This window comes from Pterocles gutturalis, unplaced genomic scaffold, assembly GCF_000699245.1.
Source record: "Pterocles gutturalis isolate BGI_N339 unplaced genomic scaffold, ASM69924v1 scaffold30188, whole genome shotgun sequence".
In the NCBI taxonomy this organism is placed as follows: Eukaryota; Metazoa; Chordata; class Aves; order Pterocliformes; family Pteroclidae; genus Pterocles; species Pterocles gutturalis.
In genome coordinates, this window is record NW_010123976.1 from 35817 (window position 1) to 60293 (window position 24477).

At 39.2% G+C, this 24477-nt stretch overlaps 1 protein-coding gene across 1 annotated transcript; it reads left to right on the forward strand.

Annotated features, from left to right (window-relative positions):
• The first annotated feature begins 1812 nt into the window (after window positions 1–1812).
• Window positions 1813–23432, forward strand: LOC104465181 (baculoviral IAP repeat-containing protein 6-like). The gene is made up of 9 exons (XM_010078122.1): window positions 1813–2017; window positions 8764–8909; window positions 9714–9824; window positions 11039–11256; window positions 11944–12105; window positions 14225–14302; window positions 17859–18047; window positions 21510–21644; window positions 22580–23432. Exons 1-9 carry the CDS (start codon window positions 1815–1817, stop codon window positions 22757–22759), a joined length of 1422 nt encoding a protein of 473 aa, XP_010076424.1. The 5' UTR covers window positions 1813–1814; the 3' UTR covers window positions 22760–23432.
• Window positions 23433–24477: the final 1045 nt, after the last annotated feature.

Below are 24477 nucleotides of genomic sequence, written 5' to 3' on the forward strand. Positions count from 1 at the left end.
TGTCTTCCTGATAAACAGCTATTGATTAAATTGAGGAGCTGCTTGATCTTTAGCACTGCAGGGGAGAGGTGGTTTCTGGCAAGGGCTATGCGCTGTGGGGTTTTAGGGTCTCCCTTTCTTTTGCCCTGGTTTCTCCCACACACCCCTCTTTCTTTTTTCTTTGTCCTTTTTTTTTTTTTTTTTTTTAAATTCACACACCATCAGATCTATTCATGCTGACGTTAAGGACATTTTACACACTGGGGATTTTTCTGTAAGAATCAACAGATAATTGAAACTGGTTTTCTTAATGACAATCTTTAAATTCAATGGAGTTTGCTTTAAAAACATGGAATAATTTGACACAGGATCTTTTTAGAGCCATGATACCAGGCCTGACAGATTAATGCTTTGTTTCAGTAAATCTTCCTGTTCAACACAACAGAACGTCACCCAGCGAGGAGTTTGTGACGTTGGATAATTTCAAAGTACGAATACGCAGCTGTTGATCAAAGACCTCTTAGTAGAGATAAACCCAGCTTTAAACCTGGATAAACTGGGTTGCTGAATTTTGCTTGGCTCTTCATACCGTCCCATTGTGCTGAATGTCAAGCTAAGGGTTTGGTGTGACAGATGAAAGTCCGTGATGTGCTTTAGCTTGGAGGGTGAGATGTGCTAAATGAAACATTAAAGAGTTCTTCTGTGCTTTGTCCTGCCCTAATGCAGGTTGTCAGGGGCTTTTTGTTTGTTGGTGGTTTTTTGCTGGAAAAAGCGTAAATTTGTTTTATCATAAACTCAGTCATTTGTAAATACTTTGAACTAGAGCAATATTTTTCTGCAGTCAGGTTAAAAATAGCATGTCCTAGGGACAGAGGAAGCAGCTGTGTTGAAGTATCTGCGTATTGCTACGTTTTCAGTATTTCTGTTAATGATACAAAGTCAGGGAAATGACATCCATTACGTATTTGTCCAAGCAAGTGGAAAAGAAAAATAAACAGTGGCGCTGGAGAATCCATTAGAGCTGTGTGTCTCTGCCTGGCTCTCCTAGTCAGAGGAGCTGATATCTGTATTCTGCCCACAGTTACTTCTGTAATACGTGTCCATCACACTGAGCAGCACTAAGACAGTGAGGTTATATATGATATCTAACATATATTATTGTTCATCTTTACTGTTTTGAGGTTCATATGTATGCAGATAAAATTTGCATCTTATTCAGAGCCTTTGCACGCTCTGAAGAATGCATAATGGTTTTTAACGTGATACTTTCTCCGTGGAAAGAAGCAAAGCTAGACTTCTTAGTAGATAACTTTATTTATTTCGTGACCATAAGTATTCACGCAATAATGTGGACAAATTTTTCCAGAGGAGAAGATAACTATAATTAAAGTGGGTGATATGAAAGTCTGTCTTTATTAATGCTTATGCTGTTAGAATCAGCAAATGCTACCTTGCTACACAGTAGATTTTCTTCCATAGGTATTTGTTTGTGAGTACCGACAGGCTACAACTTGAGCCAGGATTGTATATTAAGCTACTAGAAATGCATATAGCATGTGGTGATCCTGTTCCATACTTTGTTAGCACTTCTGTCCTCTTGAGTCTTTTGCTAACCTTTGCTTTCCAGATATCTGACCCAATTTTTTATGGACAAGTCCATTAAAACACAAATTACAAATGGCTATTACAAGATATTGTATTTTATCATTGAATGTCATTAATATTTTAAAAATTATGAAAATCCAGCTTTTCTGTTTAAAACGTCTGTACTAAGAGTTGAAGAATCATCAATTTTAGTAACTTTTGTAAACTGCTTTTCTCTCTTAGTTTTGGATATGGCCCGACACGTTCCCCTTTACCGAGCTCTGCTAGAATTGCTCCGTGCCATTGCATCCTGCACATCCATGGTACCGTTACTGCTGCCTCTGTCGGGAGAGAGTAGTGAAGAGGAGGAGGAACAGCTGGAGTCACAAGCTTCTGTTGGGACTTTGTTGGCTAAAATGAAGACCTGTGTAGATACTTATACCAACCGACTGAGGTAATTGCTTTCATCATCCCTAACCTTAATTTAAACTGTATTTTATGCTTACATATTATGAATATAGAATTTAAAAAAGGTTCAGTTCTGTGTGTTTATCTGAATAGGTGCGGCAGTCCAGAGTGCGAACATACCACCTGTTTGATCTAAATTTCTGTTTATATGTATATGATCTGTTTTACTGTACTATTTACAAGGAAATTTTTTTGTGTGACACAGAGAAGCTGGTAGGTTTGCATACTCTTGTCCCTTCATCAGTAACTGCTCGCTGATCAGAAAGAGGATTGCTGCTCAAGAGTCTAGGAGCTTCACATCTTTCTTAAATTTCTTTCCGTCTTCAGTGAGGTGAATCTTTATTTTGCAGGACTGCGCTTTTCCTGCTGTCAGTCTGAAGGCAGGAGCATTCTTCAGGAGCTGTTGAAGCCCATTCTGTAAAAAATGGGACTGGGGAGGGCCAAACCAAATGGTAGTTTTTAAAAGAAGTGTCCCAACTGTCTTCTGTACGCTTCTGTGCTGCTTTACCCAGGGAGTAAGGACTGGGTTCCTCAGTGGATTCTCCATCAGAGGAACTGGTTAGGAGAGAATCCTTTGCCTTCTGTCAGGAAGAGTAAGTTTCAGGAGGCAAAAGATTTGGGAGTTACTATTTGAGGTGAGAACCCTAACTGCATAGAGCTGGTTGAAAAGTTTTGACTGGTGGTACCTGTTGGTGCTGCATATGCAAAGCATGTTTGTATTTGTTGGTGATTTTATGACAGCTGGTTTGTCCATTAGTACAGGCGTCAGAGGTGAAGCTGGTATGATGAAGATGATGTGAAATTACACACGAATGCCATGGAGTCATCCAGACCAGGCTTTGGGGTCTTCCAGGCTCCTCTTGTGTTTGATGGTTCTTGTCAAACACTTGCAGTCCGGCAGAGCAATTAGCAAACAAATGGAAAAGTATCCGAATATCCCATCTTGGCTGTGATGCCATAGAGCTGTGGGAGCGTTGCAGTATAATGCATGATCTAATGCTTGATAATAATAATTAAACTGCCTAATGCAGTATATAGAATCTAGTGGGAGGTGTCCCTGCCCATGGCAGGGGGGTTGGAACTCGATCTTTAAGGTCCTTTCCAACCCAAACAACTCTATGATTCTATGCTTCTAAATATTCTCCTTTGACAAAGAAAAACCAAATGCTCTGGATAAATACAATGCAGCTTTGTATTATTTTAACAGCCAAATCTACTTACTTTTACCTTCCCGATGTTTCTTTTGCCTTTTCTGACTGTTCCAAAGGTCACATCATCTCCTCGGAGCACTTCGCAGTGATTCCCAGGGTGTTGCTGTGTTCTTGCTTTTCTCATCAATTCTTGCACTGCACTATGGCTTCTTGTCTTCGGAAATGCTGCTGTCGCCGAGGTCTGACTGCCACCTTCTGTGAAATGTTGCACTTGTGTTGTGGCTCACGGGCCAGGATACCAGTCTGAGAGGGCTGGTTCTTAGTCCTTTGACCAGTTCGGTCGGTGCTGCATGTGGTTGCTGGTTGAAGGGACAGTCACCAGAGGAGCACGCGCACCGGAGCCCCGGCATGCCTGCCATACCACCTGCTCTGGGAGGCGCTGTGGCTGGTACAGGTGGCACAGCCAACTCTCCCTTTCAGTTCCTGTGGTCTTGCAATCAGTCTGGTTCCCAGAACTGACGATCCGGGCGGTTTTAACAGCTGAATCATCTTTTTCTGCCCTGAGTGAGCTGGAAAAGCAAATGCTGCAATACAGATCTTTATGGCTGTCTTTTACTAATTTTCTGCTTCCAGCACTTAATTGGTTTCTTGATTGTGTTTATTTGCTTCCAATTTAAAAATGGCTTGTTAGGTTATAATACCCATCCCTCCCTGCTAAATTTAGTGTTGTCCCCTAGCACGTGCTGAAACATCATGAAAAGAAAGTAAATGTAATGTGAGGAAAGTGCATATGTGGAATGTTCTTCCTCCCTCTGTAAACTGAGAATATTTACCAACCAATACATCAGAGATTTTTCTGAGCAGGACTCCCATTATTGGGAACTCCTTCTAGTATCTCCTGATGGACTGGACTTTGCCCATGAATTTCTCGAATCCTTCTTGCCTGAGATTGCTAGTCTTGCATATTGAGCATGGAACGTACCTGTAGTGGGGGTTTTTTTTGCTGACTTAATGCAAAAGAGAATTAGGAAGGACAAGTAACAGTTCTTTAAGTTGGATACCCATCTAAACATGTCAGCTTTAATAGGCATGGAAACCTCTATCTTCCTATGTCACTTACCCAGGATGAAGTCTAAAAAGTTTATTTGTGAGAATGGCACATGACCACTACTCATAAGCTCTTTTAAATTTGGTAAAATAAAATACAATATGACTATTTCTTCAGGGTCAGCTTAGGATCTGAAAACTAAGAAGAATTCTAGAAGCACAGTTGGTATTATTTTAATAATTGATGAATTTGATAAAAATTCCATGGTTGGTTCAGTTACAATATCTGTACAATTTTCTTGTATTACTTTGATATATCAGCACAAAAAGAAATCTTGTCTTTCACTGGTTAGTTTAAGCATAATACTGTTTGTCTCTAAAGCCGTATATAGACAAGGATGAAAACACCAACAGCCTGAACAGCCTGGAATCAGTGGGGTGGAAGGTTTTAATTCTCAGCATTTCAGTGGAAGGTTTGCCAGCAGTCTAAGTGTTGGCATGGATTTCTGAAATGGGACAATCTGCTGCCCCTGTTAGGTAAATGCCAGAACAACAATGTAATGATGGGATCTGCTGTCAAAGGCAAAACTTTATCTGAACAGCAGTTCTATGTGTGTTGGAGCAAGAGTGTCCACTTGGATCCAGAATCTGAAGGGGAACACTTTTGGGTTTGGATTCCAGTTAGCATTTGAGTCATTTACTTTCAAAGGCCATAGTAGGGAAAATTCTGGATAATGGAGAAGACATTTAGGTATGAGATGATTTCTCATGACTGTTTGTTGGACTGCTAGGGAGTCAGAAGCCATCTCCAATTTGAGAGTGGTCAGGCTCGTGCGATGGGTTTCCACACAGGCAGAGTTTGAGGCGTTCGGTTGCTATGATGGCTGAGCCCTCTGCTGCTGTGGCGCGGAACAGGCTCGTCTGAACCACCGGCTGCTAGGTGAGCTTCCTGGCAAATGGTTATATTTGGCAGCACAAGCTGATGGCTTATTTGTGTAGTGTGGAGTATAGCAAGCCTATGGCTAAAATTCCCTTTCCACATCACCCCGGCCACCCCCAGAACTGCTTAAGGCAGATCAGAATTCTGTCATCTTTACACTTCTGTCACTTGTACCACTCCTACTAAGGGTTAATCCTGCCAGTTGCAAGGTTGTCTAAATGTGAGGGCTGAGCGATACCACCACTGCAGATCGCTGGCAGTGTTATCCCAAGCCAGTGAGTGTCAATGTAGAACTGGGCTGAATACTGCTATAAGCACCATCTGTGTAGTACAGAGGGGCTGAAGGGTTCATTGGCTTTATTTTGTGGATACTTTGATAAAGGTATCATTCCATATCATCATGTTTACCTCGAAGTATCAGGCATGGGTGAGTAAGTATTAGTATTGGCTTTAAAAATTAAACTTGCCTTGGGAGTGTATAATTCTTTATTCATTTAGCACAGCGTGAAGAGAAGTCTGTCATCTTCCAGCACAAGCTAAATTAATGGCTTAAATTATTAGCATGTACCCTGCTGTCTCTTCTAGCAAGTACATTAGTGACTGTCATCCCTTTAAATATGAGTTGACGTGATTTTGTCTGCTTTTTCTTCAATGTTTGAAAAACTGGATGGGGAAGTTTCTAAGTCTAAATTAAATATTTGGCTGCTTCTCCACTCTGAAAATCGTAACATTTCGATAAAGGTTTGGCCTGTATTAAATAACTGCATTAAATTTTGCTTCACAAGCAGAATCTTGGCTGAAGGAAATGTACAGTGTCAGCCAGACATTTAAATGTTTTCTAAAAATAGAAACATGTACAGCAAAATATTCATATGATTGTATATTTCACTGTAGTTTATTATTTTATGAGTATTATTGGTTCTTGTGTTTCATTGGAATATCATTGAAAAACATACTAGAGCTCTGGAGTTTGGTACCGCCATTAGTTTTTCTGCATACATACGTTTATATGCGGGCTGCTAGAGTGCCGGGAAGGAGCCGAAGGATCTTTTACTGGCTTTATCACTTTAATTTTGGTATTTTGTCTCATTCATGTATTTTTTGGGAGAGCCTTGTAATTCCCAGCAACTCCCTCTCTCGAGCTGGGATTCTGCTTGTCCCTCTGGAACACTGGTGTATCGCGCAGGGGCTGGCGGGAGCTCGCTGCAGCTGGGAATCCCGGCAGGAGGTGACACCGAGAAGGGACAATGACATTTTCTCAACTAATAATTTGGTTTTGCCCATGTTATACGTGCTCACAAAAGGTAGAATGGTCACCAGGTTGCTTTTTCATGTGCACACCAGTGGTACCATGAGTTTCAGACTATCCTGAGAAATGGGCTTGGGGACCAGAAACTCATCTTGGGCATTGCTCCAATTTTGTCCTTAGATGTTTCCTCTTCCTACTGCTTCAACTAGATATATATTCCTTGTCTGCTTAGGTATCTGACTGTCAGTAACTCAGTGTGTCTGTAGGAGGTCTTAAGCACGGGGTTGAGCCTTTTGTCTAATGACATTTAAATTTTTGTTGTACTCTAAGACCAAGTTGGAGGAAGGGGCTGGTAGTCGTAAAACCATGTGGAAAGTAAAAGCTCTACATGATAACTCTCTTGAAAATGAATTTGTAATAATTAATTTCACTTTCAGTATCTTCACCAATCACGTTTTTATGGTTTTTCACGCATCTTTCTCTTGGATGAGACCATTGACGTTTCATTTTAGCCAAATTTTCTGCAGAGGTTTTGTAGCAAAGAGCTTACAGACTCTACACCAACAGCCGGCAGTTCTAGGTCTGTACGCCTTCCTTGGAACTGGTGGCTGCTAGCATGTCTGTGGTGTTACAGCAGGTATCAGAGAGCTTTAGTGGGATTAAATATACATTTCTGAACCTGTTTCATAGGTTATTTACAAAATATTGGCCTAGATTTCCCCAAGGAAAAAGGCAGTGATGAGGATTTTGAACAGTATGAATGAGAGAGGCAGCTGCTGCTGCTGTGTCTTAAACTGTTCCTCAAACGCTGAGCGACACCGTTTGGCTCTGATGGTTTCCTCCGAACTTTGAGCACCTGAAAGCTCAGTATTGCTTGAAGACAACAATGGGATAACATCCTTTTGGATTAAATCTGGGACCAGGAAAATGTACCATGCTGCAGTAATGGATTTTGTTATTAATGTAGTCCAGGGATACTCTCATTAGGTACAGTACAAAGAGTTTCAGCATTGCTGGAATCACCTCTGCTGAGTAGTTCAGAGCCTCATTCTTTATGCATGATTTCAGTCTAGATTAAAATACAGAAAGGATATAATATTTGGCAGTTGCTAAAATATGTTTGGGACAGAAGAAAACATTAAATTGCTGATTTTTCTTGTGTAGATAGCTCTGTTTTGCATCTAGGTATGGCCCTGGGAGAGAGAAAACCAGTGCTGCTTGGCTATTGAACTGGTTTGGATCTTAAAATGAATGAGTGCTATTAAATGTACAGAAATTACAGTAGAATAATTTGGGGGCTGTTAGCATTAAAATCTCATAAGTTTTGCAGGATAACAATGTAAATTTATGCCAGCTCTTCAACACACTCTTAAATGTGCTCTCAAAAACCTTAAAAGGTTTGAAATATGCACATTTCGGTTGCAGTGTTATCAAATACCATGGCTTCATTTCAACAGTTGAATATATATGCTAGCAAAGACTCGGTTATCACAATCAAAATATTTAAATATATCTTAAATTACCTGGCAATTAGCTTCTATCAAACAAGGGTGTTAGTATATAGTGTATTTGTAAATTATTTCATTGTAAAAGTTTGAGGTGTTAGTTACTGACATTTTAGTTTGCAATACATTGATTATAAACCTCCAATATTACATGATTCTTCCTATATTTGTAAGGCTTTAAAAATTATGTTACATTAAACTGTTTATTGAAATAAAACATCTTAGCCCAGAAGAGAACTGTAGAGAGACAAACTTCAGTTTTGACCCACTCTCTAGTGTTGCCTAGGTCGTAGTCCATCCACACGCTGCGAACTTTGGAGGTTTCCTGGTGTTTTCCCGTTAGCGTATCCTACAGAATCATTAGTGCATTGTGGAACAGGCAGGGGTTCTATGTTACCTATTTAGGACTTGATTTTGCACCGGGATCTACGTGGGCGGATGAAGTGCACATTGGTGACAATCTTTCTGACACTCATGTTTTGAAGATGCGCAAACACAATGCCAGCGTGCAGGCATTGCAATCCCAACCAGGAAATGGTTGAGGCAGAAACTGGTGTACTGGTATCACTGGCTTTGTGTTCAGAGCTTTACTCGTCATGTCGGCTGTACTTCTGTTTGCCAAATCAAGGCGGTATGTTCAGTGTTGTCACAGCTGGCTGCTCCATTCGGTGATCGAGCTGGAGATACGTGGACATTTTCCATTTCAGGAGACTTGTTTTAATCTTGATCGTTAATTTTTGGTATTTTACCCTGTATACAAATACGCTCAGTACTGTCCGATTGGTTAAAAATATCCCTCATGCTATATCTTATTTCTTTGCCAAAAAACCCCCCGAACAGGTCTAAAAAAGACAAAGCCAAAGCAGGAGTAAAACCAGATACTTCTGATCAGGAACCAGAGGGACTGACACTTCTGGTACCGGACATCCAAAAGACTGCGGAGATAGTTTATGCTGCTACCACCAGTTTGCGCCAAGCAAACCAAGGTAAAATAGAAATACTTCTGTAAATACTGCAGGGTGTTTATTTGTAATAAGTTCACAAACAGATAACTTATAAATTAGCTTAAAAGCAAGAAAAAAGGCTTCCCTCCTGCCCCTAGCCACTGACTATATTTTCAAAGGCGGTTGGAATCTTGTAGTAGTCTGAAGTGCTTAGGTCAGGAAATTGAATAATTCAAGTTAGAGTACATCTCACTACCTTCAGCACAATGATGTGGCGCCTTTTTTTATGGCAGAAGACAACATACGTGACCTTTAATAGTAAAGCGTTTGCTGTTAAAATTAAATCTTATGAATTAGATTAAATCTTAACTTAGGTGAATACAGAAGTAAAATTTAAATCATGGATTGAACCTGCAGACATTCAGAGGGCCATCTGATCGTCTAGGAAAGAAAACTAATGATTAAGGAGCTTAATCTAGGGGAGTAGATTTTGCTCCCGATTTTGGACAGTGCATCAGGAATACGTATGTGAATGTCCATCCACACCAGCGTATGTCATACTTCCTATTTTAAAATAGAAAAAAAATAATAGAAGCAACAATAAAAGAATATTCATAGCAGCAGGAGTCATGAATTATTTCTGAGCTGAGATAATGTTCTTTATTTCCTACGAAACATATAGTAATGAGAAAAACAGATTTGTACGTTGTGAGTGATCCCCAGTTTTCTCTGCAAACAATGTGACTGTAAAATGTCATTTCAAGTTCAATAATCCCCACATGCTTACTGTATTTATCTCAAAATGACATGGTTAACTACAAATAAGTATCACATTTTATGTAACAGAAAAGAAGATGGCTGAATACTCCAAAAAGGCTGCTGTGAAGCCCAAGCCTTTGTCCGTTTTGCGGTCTCTTGAAGAAAAATACGTGGCTGTCATGAAAAAACTCCAGTTTGGTAGGTTGAGAAGTGTGGATATTGGTGTCTTAGAGAGCAGATACCTAAGAAATATACAGTCTGTGGCATTGAATCCCTAATTATTTTAGAAAGTTACCAACTTTTTTATGTATGTGACCACTGATCCTTTTCACACATGGAAAATTATAGAAGTCTGCATTTTCAGGTTGCCAACTAAAGTGCTTGTTGAATTAATAAGGAATGTTTAAACATACACTAGGTTAATTCAAGGGCCTCGTTCCAAATTCAGTGATGGTGTTCATGTTTTAATTCCAGTGACAAATTGTGTGTTTTTTCAGTCCTCAAATCATATTACAATGTTCAAATTCTTTTTTTAAAGCTCAAATACAAATTTTTATATATGTTTGTTAAAAGTGTAGCTTTTATTTTTTTTAAATGGAATAGAATTCAGATCAAAATGTGTTTTTCAAATGAAATTGTAGCAAACTTCACTGTGTCCTTTGATGGAGTGCAACATGTTGTATTTGGAAAATGTGATGGGAATAGGTGCTAATTTTGGCCATAAAGGAAATGTGTTCAAAAAAAAAATTCAGAAAGAACAAGTAGTATCTCATCCAAAAAGAGCTATAAAATTATTGCAAAAACTTCTGATTTTTTTTTTTTTTTGAGTTGCAGTGACAGCATTTGCAATCACATTTCTTTGCTGTTGTATTTGTAAGGGATTTTCCTCACCAATGTTTGTGGAGTATACGCCAAGAATAGGAGGTAGGGAAGGAGGTAGGGAAGCTTTTCACTCTGGCAGCCGTGCTGCGGATTTTATGTAGTAAGTGATTAAAGAAAATCAGCTTCACTGTAGTTTTTTTATTATTCTTTAATAACATCGCAGCCACCACACAAGTAAACGCTGCTGGCACTCTGCTTCGCACCGATTCCTTTATTAGCATCATGATGTATTCCTAAAAATCCTTGTATTCCTGGTCTGGAGTAGCTGGTAGGTTTCCACATCAGCAATGGCGTACATTGGACAAGTTGCACGTGAAAGCCTTGTACATTTGCTGCAGAAATGAATTTGACCCAGGAGTGTTAACGCTTTGTTTTCTGTGATCCCTGTTAACTCACCAAATACGTATTTTTTGCATTGATATAATGCAAACTAAACTTTCCTGATTTTAATACTCAGAATCTTTATCCAAGACTAATCCATTATTAACTGCACTGTTTTCCTGATGCATTAACATTTTCTTCTCTTCTAGATACATTTGAAATGGTGTCTGAAGATGATGACGGGAAACTGATTTTTAAAGTAAATTACCACTACATGTCTCAGGTAAAAAATGCAAGTGACGCCAACAGTGCTGCCAGAGCCCGACGTCTTGCTCAAGAAGCTGTGACTCTTTCAACATCGCTGCCTCTGTCATCTTCATCCAGTGTTTTCGTACGTTGTGATGAGGAGCGGCTGGACATTATGAAGGTAAAGAAGCAAAGTTATTTTTATTTCCCTCTTTCAGCTTGGCATATAAATGCTTAAGAAGGTGCCTTAAATCTTAAAAAAGAAATCAGAGGTATTTCGTTTGTACTTTAGTTGCTGTCCTAACTTCTAAACTAATGTAAGTGGTGGTATTTTAGAGTCTGAGCCCGAAGTCTCAGTAACTTGGCCGAGCGGAGGGGGTGCCCATCTACCCCTAGAGCACTCTGTTAGCGAGGTGGAGACTTCAGAGGTCAGGATTCACTCTTGCACCTATTCTGAAGGGAAAAGTTTAGTTTTGCTACTCCATTGTGGTCCAAGTGTATCTTTGCCTACTGCCATTTAAGTCAGTTAAAAGTAGTAAGTATGGAAAAGTACCCTGAGTATCTCCGGACCAGAAGTTTGCAGGCAAAATTCTATTAATAGCGTGCAATAGGAGGTAGATTTTTAGCTCCTTCTGTTTTGCATTCCATTTTTATTCTGTCTGGAGAAATGGACGTTCGCAGAGGGCTCCACTTACGCAGAATGTCAAAACAGACAGGACTCAGAGCCTGCGTCTGACGATAACGTCTAACAGTGTCTTCTGATAAGTACCATGTGGCAATAAAATGCTTTGTGTAACTTCTAAAAATCTCAACTGTGACAAATATAAAGGTTTTTTTAAAAACTCTTTTTTTTTTTTTACAATGATAGGTTCTCATTACTGGCCCTGCAGACACCCCTTACGCAAATGGGTGCTTTGAATTTGATGTATATTTTCCACAAGACTATCCTAATTCCCCTCCATTTGTGAACCTGGAAACAACTGGAGGCCACAGCGTGAGATTTAATCCAAACCTCTACAATGATGGCAAGGTAGGTCAACTTCGTTCTTATGTATAGATGTAAGAAGGAAGTGAAACAGATGAAACTTGTCTTTTTCTTTTTTTGTGTCTTACATATGATAATTCTAAACTTCAGAGATTAAATAGTTTAAGAATGATCTTACTGGTTGGGACCAACCTTTCTAGCCCAGGATCTTGCCACCTCCTGTAAGGAAACAGTCACGACCAGGAAGGTGATTTTTCCAGCGCAAGGGATATTATTTTGTGCTCCAGGTTTGCTGACCCCGGTACTTTCCGCAAGTACAGGTTTCTCATCTGGGTGCTTTGTGACAGTGTGGAGACTGAGCTTGCTGCCCTAAAGCTGTGGCCAGCAGCGGCTCGTCGTGGGAGAGTGTAAGAAAAGGGCAGGAGTTCAGCAGTGCTTCCCCAGCCCTCAGTGATAAAAATCTCCCAGTTTGTCCCACTGCCTTTTGAAACCCATCCACCGCTCTGCCCAGCGCTGAGTTACACTGCTGCACGCTGAATGGAGAGTAGCTCCTTTTCCTTTTCTGATGTAATTCATGAAAATTGGCTCTTAATTGACTCTTAATTTTAATAGACAGCTATGTACGTGAGCCTGAGGGAGGTGTTGTGTGCTTTCTGAATTCAGAGGCGCTTGTTCGTTTTTTCCTTTTGCAATCAAATTATCAGCCCCTGCTAACAAACTGGAGAAAGCTGTTTGGTTAAAACTGGTCTGCAATGGTCTGAAAAGCAGAGTGATTGAATGGTTTCAAATGGGAATGATCTCCTTTCTGAATAGTCTTGGAGATTATTTTAAAGCCTTTATGAGCTGGATTAGACCAAAAAGCAAGTAATTTTGACCTAGAAGAATGTTCTTTTCCACTTTCTTTCCTAAATTAGCCAGGCAGAAATCTATTTTGGCTAGCTGAAGTACCCAGGGTCCTGTCCATGGACAAAGTATGCTTTATATCAGCTGCCACTGAATGTGCTTGCCAAATGCCTTGTCTCTCTTTTTCCATGCAAAAGTGCTTTTTCTTGAGCGAAGATGAAGACTTTCCTTAACCTCGCTATCCTTTATAAAAGAAAATGTAATTCTAAAATATGGACTGCATGACAGTTTTCTCAAAAATAGTAACGCTTTTGGAAATAAGATTAAAAGTTAAGACAAGCTTTCCCCCTTCTCTCCTCCCATTTCCTTGGTATGTTGTGGCTCATTCTAAAGGCTCCAAAAAGCCAACAAAAAGTCAAGTGCATGTCAGGGAGATGCAACTTGTATTTATATTAAAAATCAGCACACATTAAATTCTCTACAGAACTATAGAGATGGCTATGTGCATGTCTCCACTGAGGCACAGACCTACAAAATAGCTTTGGCTGTATGACTGTGGCACTCCTTCTGCATTTTTTTTTTTGTGTAAACATTTAACCCATAGGCTAATCTTTTTCCCTTATTCCCCTGTCATTCAAGGGTTCCCCATGGTCCCTGTTTTCGCAGGCTATAACACTCCTTTCCAGTTCTAGACATGGCATTTTCTCTTAACGTGGACACACAATGTCATTCACACTGGAGACGTCATCTCCTTTTTTTCTTTGCCCAGCATTAAGCTTGGCAAATACTTCCCTTTAAATTTATTTTCTTTCTTTAATCTGATTGTTCCGTTTTGTAATAAGGTTCAAGAACTCCACAGACTTCCCTGAAGTCCAGATCAGTCATAAAAGTTAAGAAATATTTTAAATTCCTTGATAGTCCATATGACAGAAACCACCTTTCACATGCTTACGCAGAATGATTGTCTTTAAAAATCACAACAATAAGTTTTACAACAGTACTTAAAGAGGAAGGTAAAGCATCGGATAGTATTTGGGACTTCAAAAATAAATTAATCACTAGAATCCATAGGTTTTACTTGAAGAAAAGTAATCTGCCTTGCCTCGTTCATTTATTAACATGCTGTTCTTGCTTAGCCACGTTATTTTTATCTGCTTTCATTTCAAATTGGTTTCATAGGAAACAAATTTCTCTTTTAGAATGCAGTTATACAAAAGTTTGTAAAAAATAAAATTAATTTAATGTTAACCTTCTGTTGTGCCCCAGCAGAAGAATTTCATCATAGTATTTTCCTGTGGCATTAATAATGTCATCGTTTCAGGTGTGTTTAAGCATACTTAATACATGGCATGGGAGGCCAGAAGAGAAATGGAATCCCCAAACATCGAGCTTTTTGCAGGTGAGCATTTCTTCTTTGTCTTCAGTAGATGCCATTTAGGAATTAAGTGGTCTGTCGGTCCTAAGGATTCTTTATAAAGTGCTTTTAAACCAGAATTTTCTTCCTCAAATAAGCACAAATAAGACAAAAAAAGTCCAGAAGACATCCTTGGAACACTAGAAAAGAAGCATTGTAGAGTAGACAAGTTCTTCAAAGTGCTCTTTCCAAACAATATTTCCAACCAAGAGTGGCTGTTCATGTGTGCAGCTCATTCCTCAGAGCTGTGTTCAGTAACAATTAGTGTTCAATTCGAATGGGATTTATTAGGACATACAGTCCTTATAATTTTCAGCTGCACTGACTAATAAGCACATACATCAAATAAAAGGAGAGAAATTTAGGAAACCAAATCTCAGCTGGTGTTGAAAACAGCAAGGGATGGAAAGAGGAACAAGAAGGGTTTCTTACAGGTACGTGGGCAGCAAGAGCCCCATTTCCATGGGCTTTCCTGCTGCTCAGTGGGGCAGGGAGCCTGCTGACAAGGACATAGAAAAGGCAGAGGTCATCTCTGCCTCACTCCTCAGGGGTAAGGTTTGCTTTCCCATGTCCCTGAGCCCTCGCTAGGAAGGTCTGAGAATGAGGAATTACCCACAGTAGAGGAAACAGTATCCAAGCTGATGGAACCCACAGGTTTATGGAGCCAAATCTCATGCAGCCAGGGGTGCTCAGGGAGCCAGGCAATGTCACTGCAAAGCCACTAACTTTGAAATGTCAGAACATCAAGGGAGCTCCATGGCCACTCTCACACCCAGCTTCAAGATGGGCAAGAAGGAGGATCTGAGGAGCTGCAGGCTGGTCAGCAACACCCGAGTCCTTGGGAAGATGATAGAGCAAATCCTCCTGGAAGCTGTTCTCAAGTACATGAAAGATAAGAAAATGATTGAGAACAGCCGGAGTGGATGTACAAAGGGAGAGCAGTGGATGTAGCTTTGCTTTGATTTCAGCAAGACCTCTGATGCAGTCTCCCTTAGTACCCTTGTAGCCAAATGGGTGAGATGTGGATTACAAGTGGGTGAAAAAGTGGCTGGACCAATGGCAAGGAGATCTTGCTGTCTTCAAGACCTAAATGGGGAAGGTATAGAGAGGATGGAGCCAGACACCTCTTAAAGATGCAGAGCACTAGGACAAGTACCAGTTGACACAAGATGGGACATGGACAATTTTTATTAAATATTAAGAAAAAAAATTTCACTATGAGGGTGATCAAACACTAGGACAGGTGTCCAAGAGAGACTGTGGAATTTCCATCCTTGGAGATATTAATGTTCCCTCTCCCTTCAAGGAACAATTACAATATGGAGAGATCTAAGTTGTAGTTCCTTACATAGTGTCACCTTCCCAAGACAGAACTTCTTAATCAAGAGATGAACTGAAATTTTGGACCATAACTATAAAAGCAGTGTAGACAGATGCAGGTATTATGAAGTCTTACTTTCACTGAAGTCCTTTTTCTTAGATTAAAATGTTAGATTTGATTGTTAGAAATCTCATGCAGCATTTAAGTTTCAAATTTTAAAGTTTTTTTTTTTTAGGATTTCATTTTGAAGGTAGTAAGAAAGCTGCTAGAAAAAGTTGCCAGCTATACTGGGAGAAAGACACTTTGTAGCTTGTAAATGGAAAACAGCTGTAGGGCTTAAATAAATTGCTTGGAAAGGATTAAGCACTGCATGTTTTTTCTGGCTCAAAGATTAAACTATTGTCAGACCACCCAAAATACTTGAGAAATTAACTTTTATAACCCAAATGAAACTGAAAGATCAGTTTAGAGTTTCTCATTCATTGCAATTATAATTCTAAGTAACAACTGGTTATTAAGGCCCAGAAAGTACAGTGCTGGGTAGTATCAAACTTCTCAGCCGTAGCTGGTTAAAAATCTCCCTCTCTCTCTCAAATCTAAAATTAAAAAAGCAAACCCCAACAACTTGCAGACACGCGCAAAGGCCACAGATCACCAAAACGCCTTAAGTACCTGAAGCGTTGGACCTGAAGTATTCTACCTTGTCTCTACATGTTTGCATTAATATTCTGCCTTTTTAGTGTCAGAAATGGCCATTTTCTTGCTGGGACCTGATTTGCATACATTCTGTATATTTCAATGCATTTATCCATATTTTAATTTTTAAGTGTAACACAAAATAGCCATGGCTGCTTCTGGTTGGGAGACAATGTGGTGGTGCACACAGTGTCCTGTAAACAGTGGCTCGCTGGAGCACCTGCCTGGGAAACAGAAAAACTTTTGCTTTTGTGCTGGCATTGCTAGAGGAGAAACTGGGAGAGAATGCCACGCTTCCACAGAGCACAGCTCCCTAGTTGTTGGGGCACTGCCCTGTGAAAGAACCCAGGTCTTGAATTGTCACCAACACAACACCTGATGTAAGCTGTGTGTTCAGCATGTTCCAAGGCAAAGGACAACTGTTGTCTTCCATATCCAAATGTGCAAAGCGGGCTGCTAAATTAGGGGATGGCTCCGTGCTGGCAATGCTGTTCTTCAGCATGTAACGTATCATCAGTTTTGCAATATTTGAGGAAATATAAGTGTTCAAATCACCTTTTTTGAATTCTTTACATTTCTGGAACTAAGTTTGCATCACAGAATTGTAATCCCTAAAATTCTCTTGCTGGACTTTGTCCTAAGTACAAAAGAAAAACCAATCCTTCATTTAAAAGAAAAAAAAAAAAAGTCAATCGTGCCTTTCTACCTATATAACAACATTTTTGCATGTAACAGAATTTTGATTAAGTACAAGTTGATATGGATGAACATTCTAATACTGCAAAAATTAGGAAGCCATGATATGAATATGCAATACGTGTACATTTGTATTCCAAGTGCCCTATATATCTGTTTAATTCTTTGTTTTATATTGGGAATATTTGGGTATATACTTATGTGCCTTGTATGTATGTATGTAAGCATCTCTTCCCACGTATACTTGATTAAAAAACTGAAAGGGGGAAAATTCTCTTTTATTACCATTTCCTTATCACAGAATAGTTGGTGCTTTGTTGATACAGTACTGAAAACATTTTTTTTTTTTCCTGTCCCAAGAGAATTACTGAGGTTTGGTTTTAATGGCGCATGCCACACAGTATTATACATAAAATCTGAAATGAAAGGGCTAAAAACATTCCTATATCCATTTAATGCATTTGAAAGAAAAAATGGGAGCCTGTATACCAAGATTAACTTAGTGGTTTGCATTTCACCTCTCCTGTTCCTTTTCCATCTAGTTCAGAATTAGAAGAATTAGTAAGCTCAGCCCCAGGAAAAGTTCAAGAATTGTTGACTGAGATCTAGACAAATAAATACCATTTCTTTCACAAGAGGGTACAGTCAGACATCTCTTCCTTTAAAGATTTTCTTTTACCGACATTTATATTTTTGTTACTTGCAGGGAGCTGGTATTACAAGTGACAGGACTTGGCCACACAAGTGGTTTTGCTTAAGCAAAATTATGTCTATTTGTAAAAACAAGCGGGTGGCACAATTTTAATATTTCCTTTCTTCTCTTAACAGGTTTTAGTGTCTGTCCAATCCCTAATCCTGGTAGCAGAACCATATTTTAATGAACCAGGTTATGAACGATCAAGAGGTACCCCGAGTGGTACCCAGAGCTCCAGAGAATACGATGGAAATATACGACAGGCAACAGTCAAGTGGGCAATGCTTGAACAAATCAGAAATCCTTCGCCATGTTTTAAGGAGGTAGGTTTTGTGAAATGCAGTAAATCTCTTGTTATTTCTCTTGTTTGAATGTTAAGAATATTGCAAATATTTGGAAACATCACGCACAAGGTGTGGGTGTTTGTTAGTCAGCATAGCTAACAGGAATTCATTTTTCCAAGAAACATGAATTTGAAGCGAGTATTAGGAAACACTTTGGATACATCAAAACAATGCAATTGGGAAAAATACTTCAAAACAAATACCAGCCTGAATGTTATTTATGGAAGGATCCATAAAGCATCTGTGCTAAACTAGAAATACACGCCTTTGAGAACAACTGTCTTGATGCTGACATTTCGTACATTCACACGATCTTAAAAAACTTTTTTGAAAAGAAACCAGATCTGTTCACATTCCTGAAAACAGACTAACTCACCCCGAGCACCATAGAATAATTTAGTTGTTAGGGATTTCTCTCGGTGTCTGCAGTCCAATTCCTTTTTCAAAGCAGGTCAATTAGATCTCAGGCACTTGAACGCATATGGCAAAGGATTCAAGGGAAAAAGAGTTGAAGATACACTAACTAAGAGAATCTGTGTGAATATTAATGCAAAGTGGCGTCAAACATGAGTCATCTCACAGTACTACCAGCAAATACAAAAACAAATTTTGCTTTGAACTACTAAAACTGCTGCCAGTTCTAAATTGAGGTGTGGAACCATCTTGTAGCATCACCTGTGCTTTCAGTTGCCTACTAGAATGCTGAGAAAGCATCATTATTTTAGGATTATGCACATTGCTCAGTGTTGCATCTGACTGCCAGGGTAGTCTCCCATCCCTTCTTCGCTGTCTGTAAAAACATCCTTTGGAATGCAAAAACCTTTTTCCATTAAAATTACTGTGTCTTGTGGAATAAGAAACCATAGACACTTCACCTGCATGACAGGAGTTAAATATTTTATCTACATGAAGGTGGAGGATTTGCAGTGTACTCTGGTGTCCTGAATTAATGAAGAAAAACACAGCGGTTGTTCTAAATTACCTCTTCAGTGTCTTACTCAAGAAGTTGAAGACCATGGTAACGATAATAATGTGACACATTATCGAATAACCTCTGCCACTATGTCCTTTTTTTCTAGCTAAATGGAACAATTTCAGTTTTGCCAAAAAACTCCTCAAATTACAGTAAGTTTAAATGAATTGAAGATATCAGAAGGTGGTGGAGTCCCTGACAATAACCCTCCATCTTTCATTTCACATATACAGAAACGAAGGACATGCAATATTACAGTAATTGGTAAATGAATCCCAGTTTGCTGTTAGTGCTCTTAGCTTTGTTACTGCTTGTATGAAAAAGGCAGCTTGTGAGCTGACAGCCTGCCCCTCTTTAGGAAGGTAAATAACGTGTGTCCAAATGGTTACAGACCAGTCCTTCCCTGAGAGCGGATGTCTTATGCATAACACTTTGTTACCAAAAGGCAGATGTTCAAAATACAACCACCAGCTTTCTGAATGTGGTGTGTAGCTAGGGCTGAGGTAAGCTAAGCCACACACACGTAAATGAAAAGCAGCATGAAGACGGAGACAGCAGTTTGCAGAGATACCTTGAACATTTGGAACTCCTTTCTGTTAGCTGTGAACAGAGAAGAGTTTTGCTGCATGGAAGAGAACTGGGCAACACCTAAAAGCTTTGCCTCCGAATTGTTTTGTTCTGGTTTAGGTAACTGCAGTTTTCCTCATTTCCCAAGATACAGTATTGTTCCGTGTTGAGGTCTTTAGGACAGTATGATTAAATCCTCAAGATTCTGTGAGGTTTGAAGCTACAAGAGTCTGCTTCTGTAAGGAGAAGTGTGAGGCTCAGATAGCTTGCTTTTGTGTTAAAAACACAACCATAGAGTTTAACCTTGGGATCCTACCCAGTGCCTTACCAGCCTGCACATGAGAACTCCCTTTCTGCTTCTCTGAACACCTATTTCCTATCATTATGTAAAGTGGCACCTATCTTTCTTTACATATCAAAAAGTGGAAATTAGGCATTTGGAAAGCATCACATTTTTTCCTGATGGAATAGCTGAATTTTTGGAAGAACGCTAGATTCCATCCGCAGCCCATCCAGATGAAATGGGTCTCTAGCGTAGGTTATCTGAGCACTTCTCTGAGAGTCTAGCTTGTTGTTAACAATCTCTAGGGTTTTTGTAGGGTTGTGGCGATCATTCAGTAACAAATGCAAAGGCATCCTGAAAACTTAGGTCTAAGAAAGAACATACATCCTTCAGGTCCTAAGATCTTCTGTCTTTACAGACCTGAGCTGTCTTCCCTCCAGTGTTTTAAATGACAGGCTGAGGAGCTCTAAACTGCGGTCTTTGGGAGTTCTTCCAAGCTCCGTTATGGATATAAGGAATGCATCCAGAATTGAAGTCAATTATGCTTTCAATATGCTGGTTTTCTTTAGACAGATAGCTATATTCTCTAATCTCTAGAGGGAAAGATGGTTTTTGTCAATTATGTTGCAATATTGCCAAGAACTCTCTGTGCTCAATAAAATTTCTTTGATTTTATTGTTTCTTTCACCAGGCAGAGTTTAAGACAAAGCCAACACTAAGCAGAGTTTCACAACTTTGTCTGAGGATTGATTGGTTGTTTTTTGGTTTTTTTTTAAACTCGAATCTGTACAGAAATACCAAAATTACCATGCAATCAAATACTGGTTCCCACCCAAACTGTGTGCAGCTCAACTGCTATCGCCTGGGAATTCCAGTGTCCCCAGAGGTGCTGCCTCTGCATAGGGAATGTCACTGTGGTTGTGCCTCTTCCACAGCAGCTGGTACGATCCTTCTTCTCCGTGAAGAAGCACGTTACATTCTTCTGCTTGTACTGCTGACAGTTTCTGCTTCTCTGTTTTCTGTTCAGGCTGCAGGTGGTTACTGACAGGGGGAGACATGGTGCTTATACTTCCTGCCTATGCTGCTTTAATAGAACAGGGCTGTGAAACCAACAATCAAAATATAAGATCTGTATAACCCTGCCCCTATGCACACACAAATGTCCACACAGTAAGATCATCTTTGAACTGAAGAATGTGTCTAACGTTCCGCTATCGCGTCCTCTTTTCCCTGGTATAATAGTGTATTTTTGGCACTCGTTGGCCCTTCACCCAGCTAACACAAGTGAATGCTGACATGGCAGACTCCACAGACATCGTAGGTGTGTACAGACTGGAAGAGATGTCCAGGCCCACCTCCTCCACAAAACAGGATCAGCTGAATTCAGACCAGGTTCCTCAGGGCTTCTTCCAGCTGGGTCTTGGAAACCTCCAAGGACAGAAATTCCACAATTTATCTGCAACCTGGTTCAGTGCTGAATTATCCTCATACTGATTTTTTTTTCCGCCTTATATCCACTTAGGTTCATAGAAGTCTTGAAAATTTTGTATTGTTACAGTATATGGTTCTTAGAAAACAGTGAACACTACGTTCTTTCATTTGGAATATTTTCTTGCAGGTCATCCACAAACATTTTTACTTGAAAAGAGTGGAGATCATGGCTCAGTGTGAGGAGTGGATAGCGGACATCCAGCAGTACAGCAGTGACAAGCGGGTAGGCAGGACTATGTCCCATCACGCAGCAGCTCTAAAGGTGAGACCTGCTTTTAATGATTTAATGTTCTTTAATCTAAAGATGACAAATGGCAATGAAATTGCTCAGCAGCTGAGTTTTATAATAACAATAACAGAAAACCCCAGCAACTTTAAAACATGTGAACAAACCTCCGTTTCCCAGCTTTCAAGAGGTGGAGTGTACGTGCACTCCCCTTCCTCAGGATTTTTTTCTACAGGTTCGATTTTCCTTTAACGCCTGTCCTGCTTATTTTTCTGTCAACACTTATGTAAGATACAGAGAGTTTATTTTGTTCTCTCTAAGGATGGGTGGTGGTTTATGATAAAGTTTTGTACTGCAACCAATTCCTTGCCAAAAAAGGAACTTTTTTAATAGACAAGCACAGCTCTTGAACTGTGGTCCATTACAATTAGTTTGACCCTGTGTTAAAATTTTCTCAACAGTTATAACTGTTATAATGTTTTCTTCCATTCTAGCCAAGTACTATCATTTTTGTATTTTGTGTCCACACAGAAAACAGACCTATATTATTTTTATATTTCTTTTCTTTCTTGCCCTGAGGAGGAAAAAAAAAACAAACCCCAAACCAGGTGCTTTTATAAATTTGTGTTTGGACTGTATGACCTACCCAGTCCAAGCCAGTTTCTGCTGTGATTACACACCGCAGATGTGACTCAACTGCAAGACAAACAGCGTAGCGTTTATATTGATCCACTTGCTTGCTGCAGTTCTGTTTACTGCTTTTAATTTGTTCCTAGCAGCACTTGCTAATTATTCTGTCACTACGAGGAAAGTACGAATAGTTAAATACAGGGGAAAAGTTTATCCAGTCATTGAAACAGTACATTTACACCTTTTCTACTTGCTCCTTTTTCTGCCTGATGTTGTCTAACATAGTGAGGAGTATTGTTTTCACTATGGTTTTCCACACTGACTTCCTTTTGTATACTCAGCGTCATACAGCTCAGCTGCGGGAAGAACTTCTAAAACTTCCCTGTCCTGAAGGACTGGATCCAGACGCTGACGACTCCCCAGAAAAATGCAGTGCCACAACAAGTTCAGAAGAGACTCTGTTGCACGAACAGGTTAAACCCAGCAGCAGTAAAGATATCCCCACTGATTTCAAGTTATGAGTTGCATTGACATGGACTTTCTAGACACAGAGGCTTTGAAGCACAAGCCAAATATGTCAATATTTGTATGTAAGAAGCTAATTATGTAATAGGTAATGAAATTGAAACTATACTATGCCCTTAAGGATATACAGTTTAATTCAAGATGATCTTTTATTTACCTGTACAAGAGTGTAAACTTTTTTGTGCTTTTATTTTTCAATTGTGAGAACCACTGATTGGTATGTTTAAAAAGGTATGTATACAAGAAATGGATAAATCACTGATATATAAGGGAAACTACCTTAGGAAAGAATGTTTACTGAATGTTTATTATTTTTTTTTACTTGTAGAGTGAGGGCGGTTGTAACAAAGAATATATATTGGTCATTCTTACAGCTACTATTTAAAGTCAGAAAATTTTCACTGAATTTGATAGATTTTACGTTTGGCCATATATTCATGCTCATATTTGATTCTAAAGAAAACCTCCTGTATACTTCAATAAACGTTAAATGGACATGATCCCTCTTTTATGATTTACTGGTACATTTTTTAAATAAACTGCCATAAAATACGTTCTAGGTGAAGACTTGCACTTGTATGACTGAATTCATTCCAGTCAACGTATTTAATTTTATGCTTACTAATTCTAAAATACAGATGAAATAAATGCACGTGGTTTTACCTCATGCCAAAATTTGGACTTTTGAATTCATCTTTTGTTTGGCTATTTTATGCAAACTAACAGTATTCAAAATTTCTGAAGGGCTATTCTGGAACAAAGCCTTTTCTCTGTTGAAATGTCTGATTTTTATACAACCAGCTGTACTCTTAAGTACTGATAGGGGCTCATGGCGTGCCACGCAGGACTGGGATGTTCTGTAGTTCCTACTGTACGGACTTGTTTCCAATTTTATACTTGCAGCCACAGATTCCTAACTACAAGGGGTAAGGGAGTTGCTTGATTTAATAATCAAGTCTTGCTTTTAACATAACATGCATTAGTATCACTGTTCTTAATTTTTGAGCAGTCCTTGAAGGACTAAAACGTAATTACTGGTATTACCTCAGACTAATGATCTGTTGTATTATAAATAATATTATAAATCAGGCAAAACCGAAGCTTTTTTGTTTTCTATTTGTTCTTTGTTTATAAGTATCACGCTGGAATTTTTTCACTTTTTGTTTTACAATGTATTATTTCTAATCATTAAAAATGACACCAACTGAGGTTGTGTTCTTATGCTGATGGTTAACAGACATTGACAGTTCTGACCGAAGTACAATTTTTCCGTTACAGTGCTATGTTGTGTTAATCCAAGGCCTGTCCTCATTGTACATACCTCTCACAATACCAGCTTAGGCACATCTGTGTTACTTCAGGGGATCCTTAATCAAAAAAGCAAAACAACAGTAAATACATGAAACAGAGAGTTTATGCCACACAGCCGAGGTGTTAGAACTTCATCAGTGTTAGAGCAGCACTGCATTTTTCTAGATGGGTATTTATGTACCTTCTGTTACTGTACAAAATGACTGTGATACTCTTGTAAAGGCTCAAAACGAAAAATTACCTACTGGCCTCCAACTCTATTTAAGTTAGTGGTTTCCATTAAAGCTCTCAATTTAGTGCTTAAACTGTATGCCTACAGGAGCATAGTCTTTTTATAAAATCCTGGCACTTGTACCAAAACCAAATGTATCAGACCTGAAGATCCTCCTTAAATGCAAAGACA

Bases quoted from the DNA above. Each gene is read 5' to 3' on its own strand.
- LOC104465181 (XM_010078122.1), top strand. From the start codon at position 1,815: ATGGCCCGACACGTTCCCCTTTACCGAGCTCTGCTAGAATTGCTCCGT. The intron at 2,018-8,763 runs GTAATTGCTTTC...CCCCCCGAACAG, and splicing joins ACTTATACCAACCGACTGAG to GTCTAAAAAAGACAAAGCCA. The intron at 14,303-17,858 runs GTGAGCATTTCT...TTCTCTTAACAG, and splicing joins AAACATCGAGCTTTTTGCAG to GTTTTAGTGTCTGTCCAATC.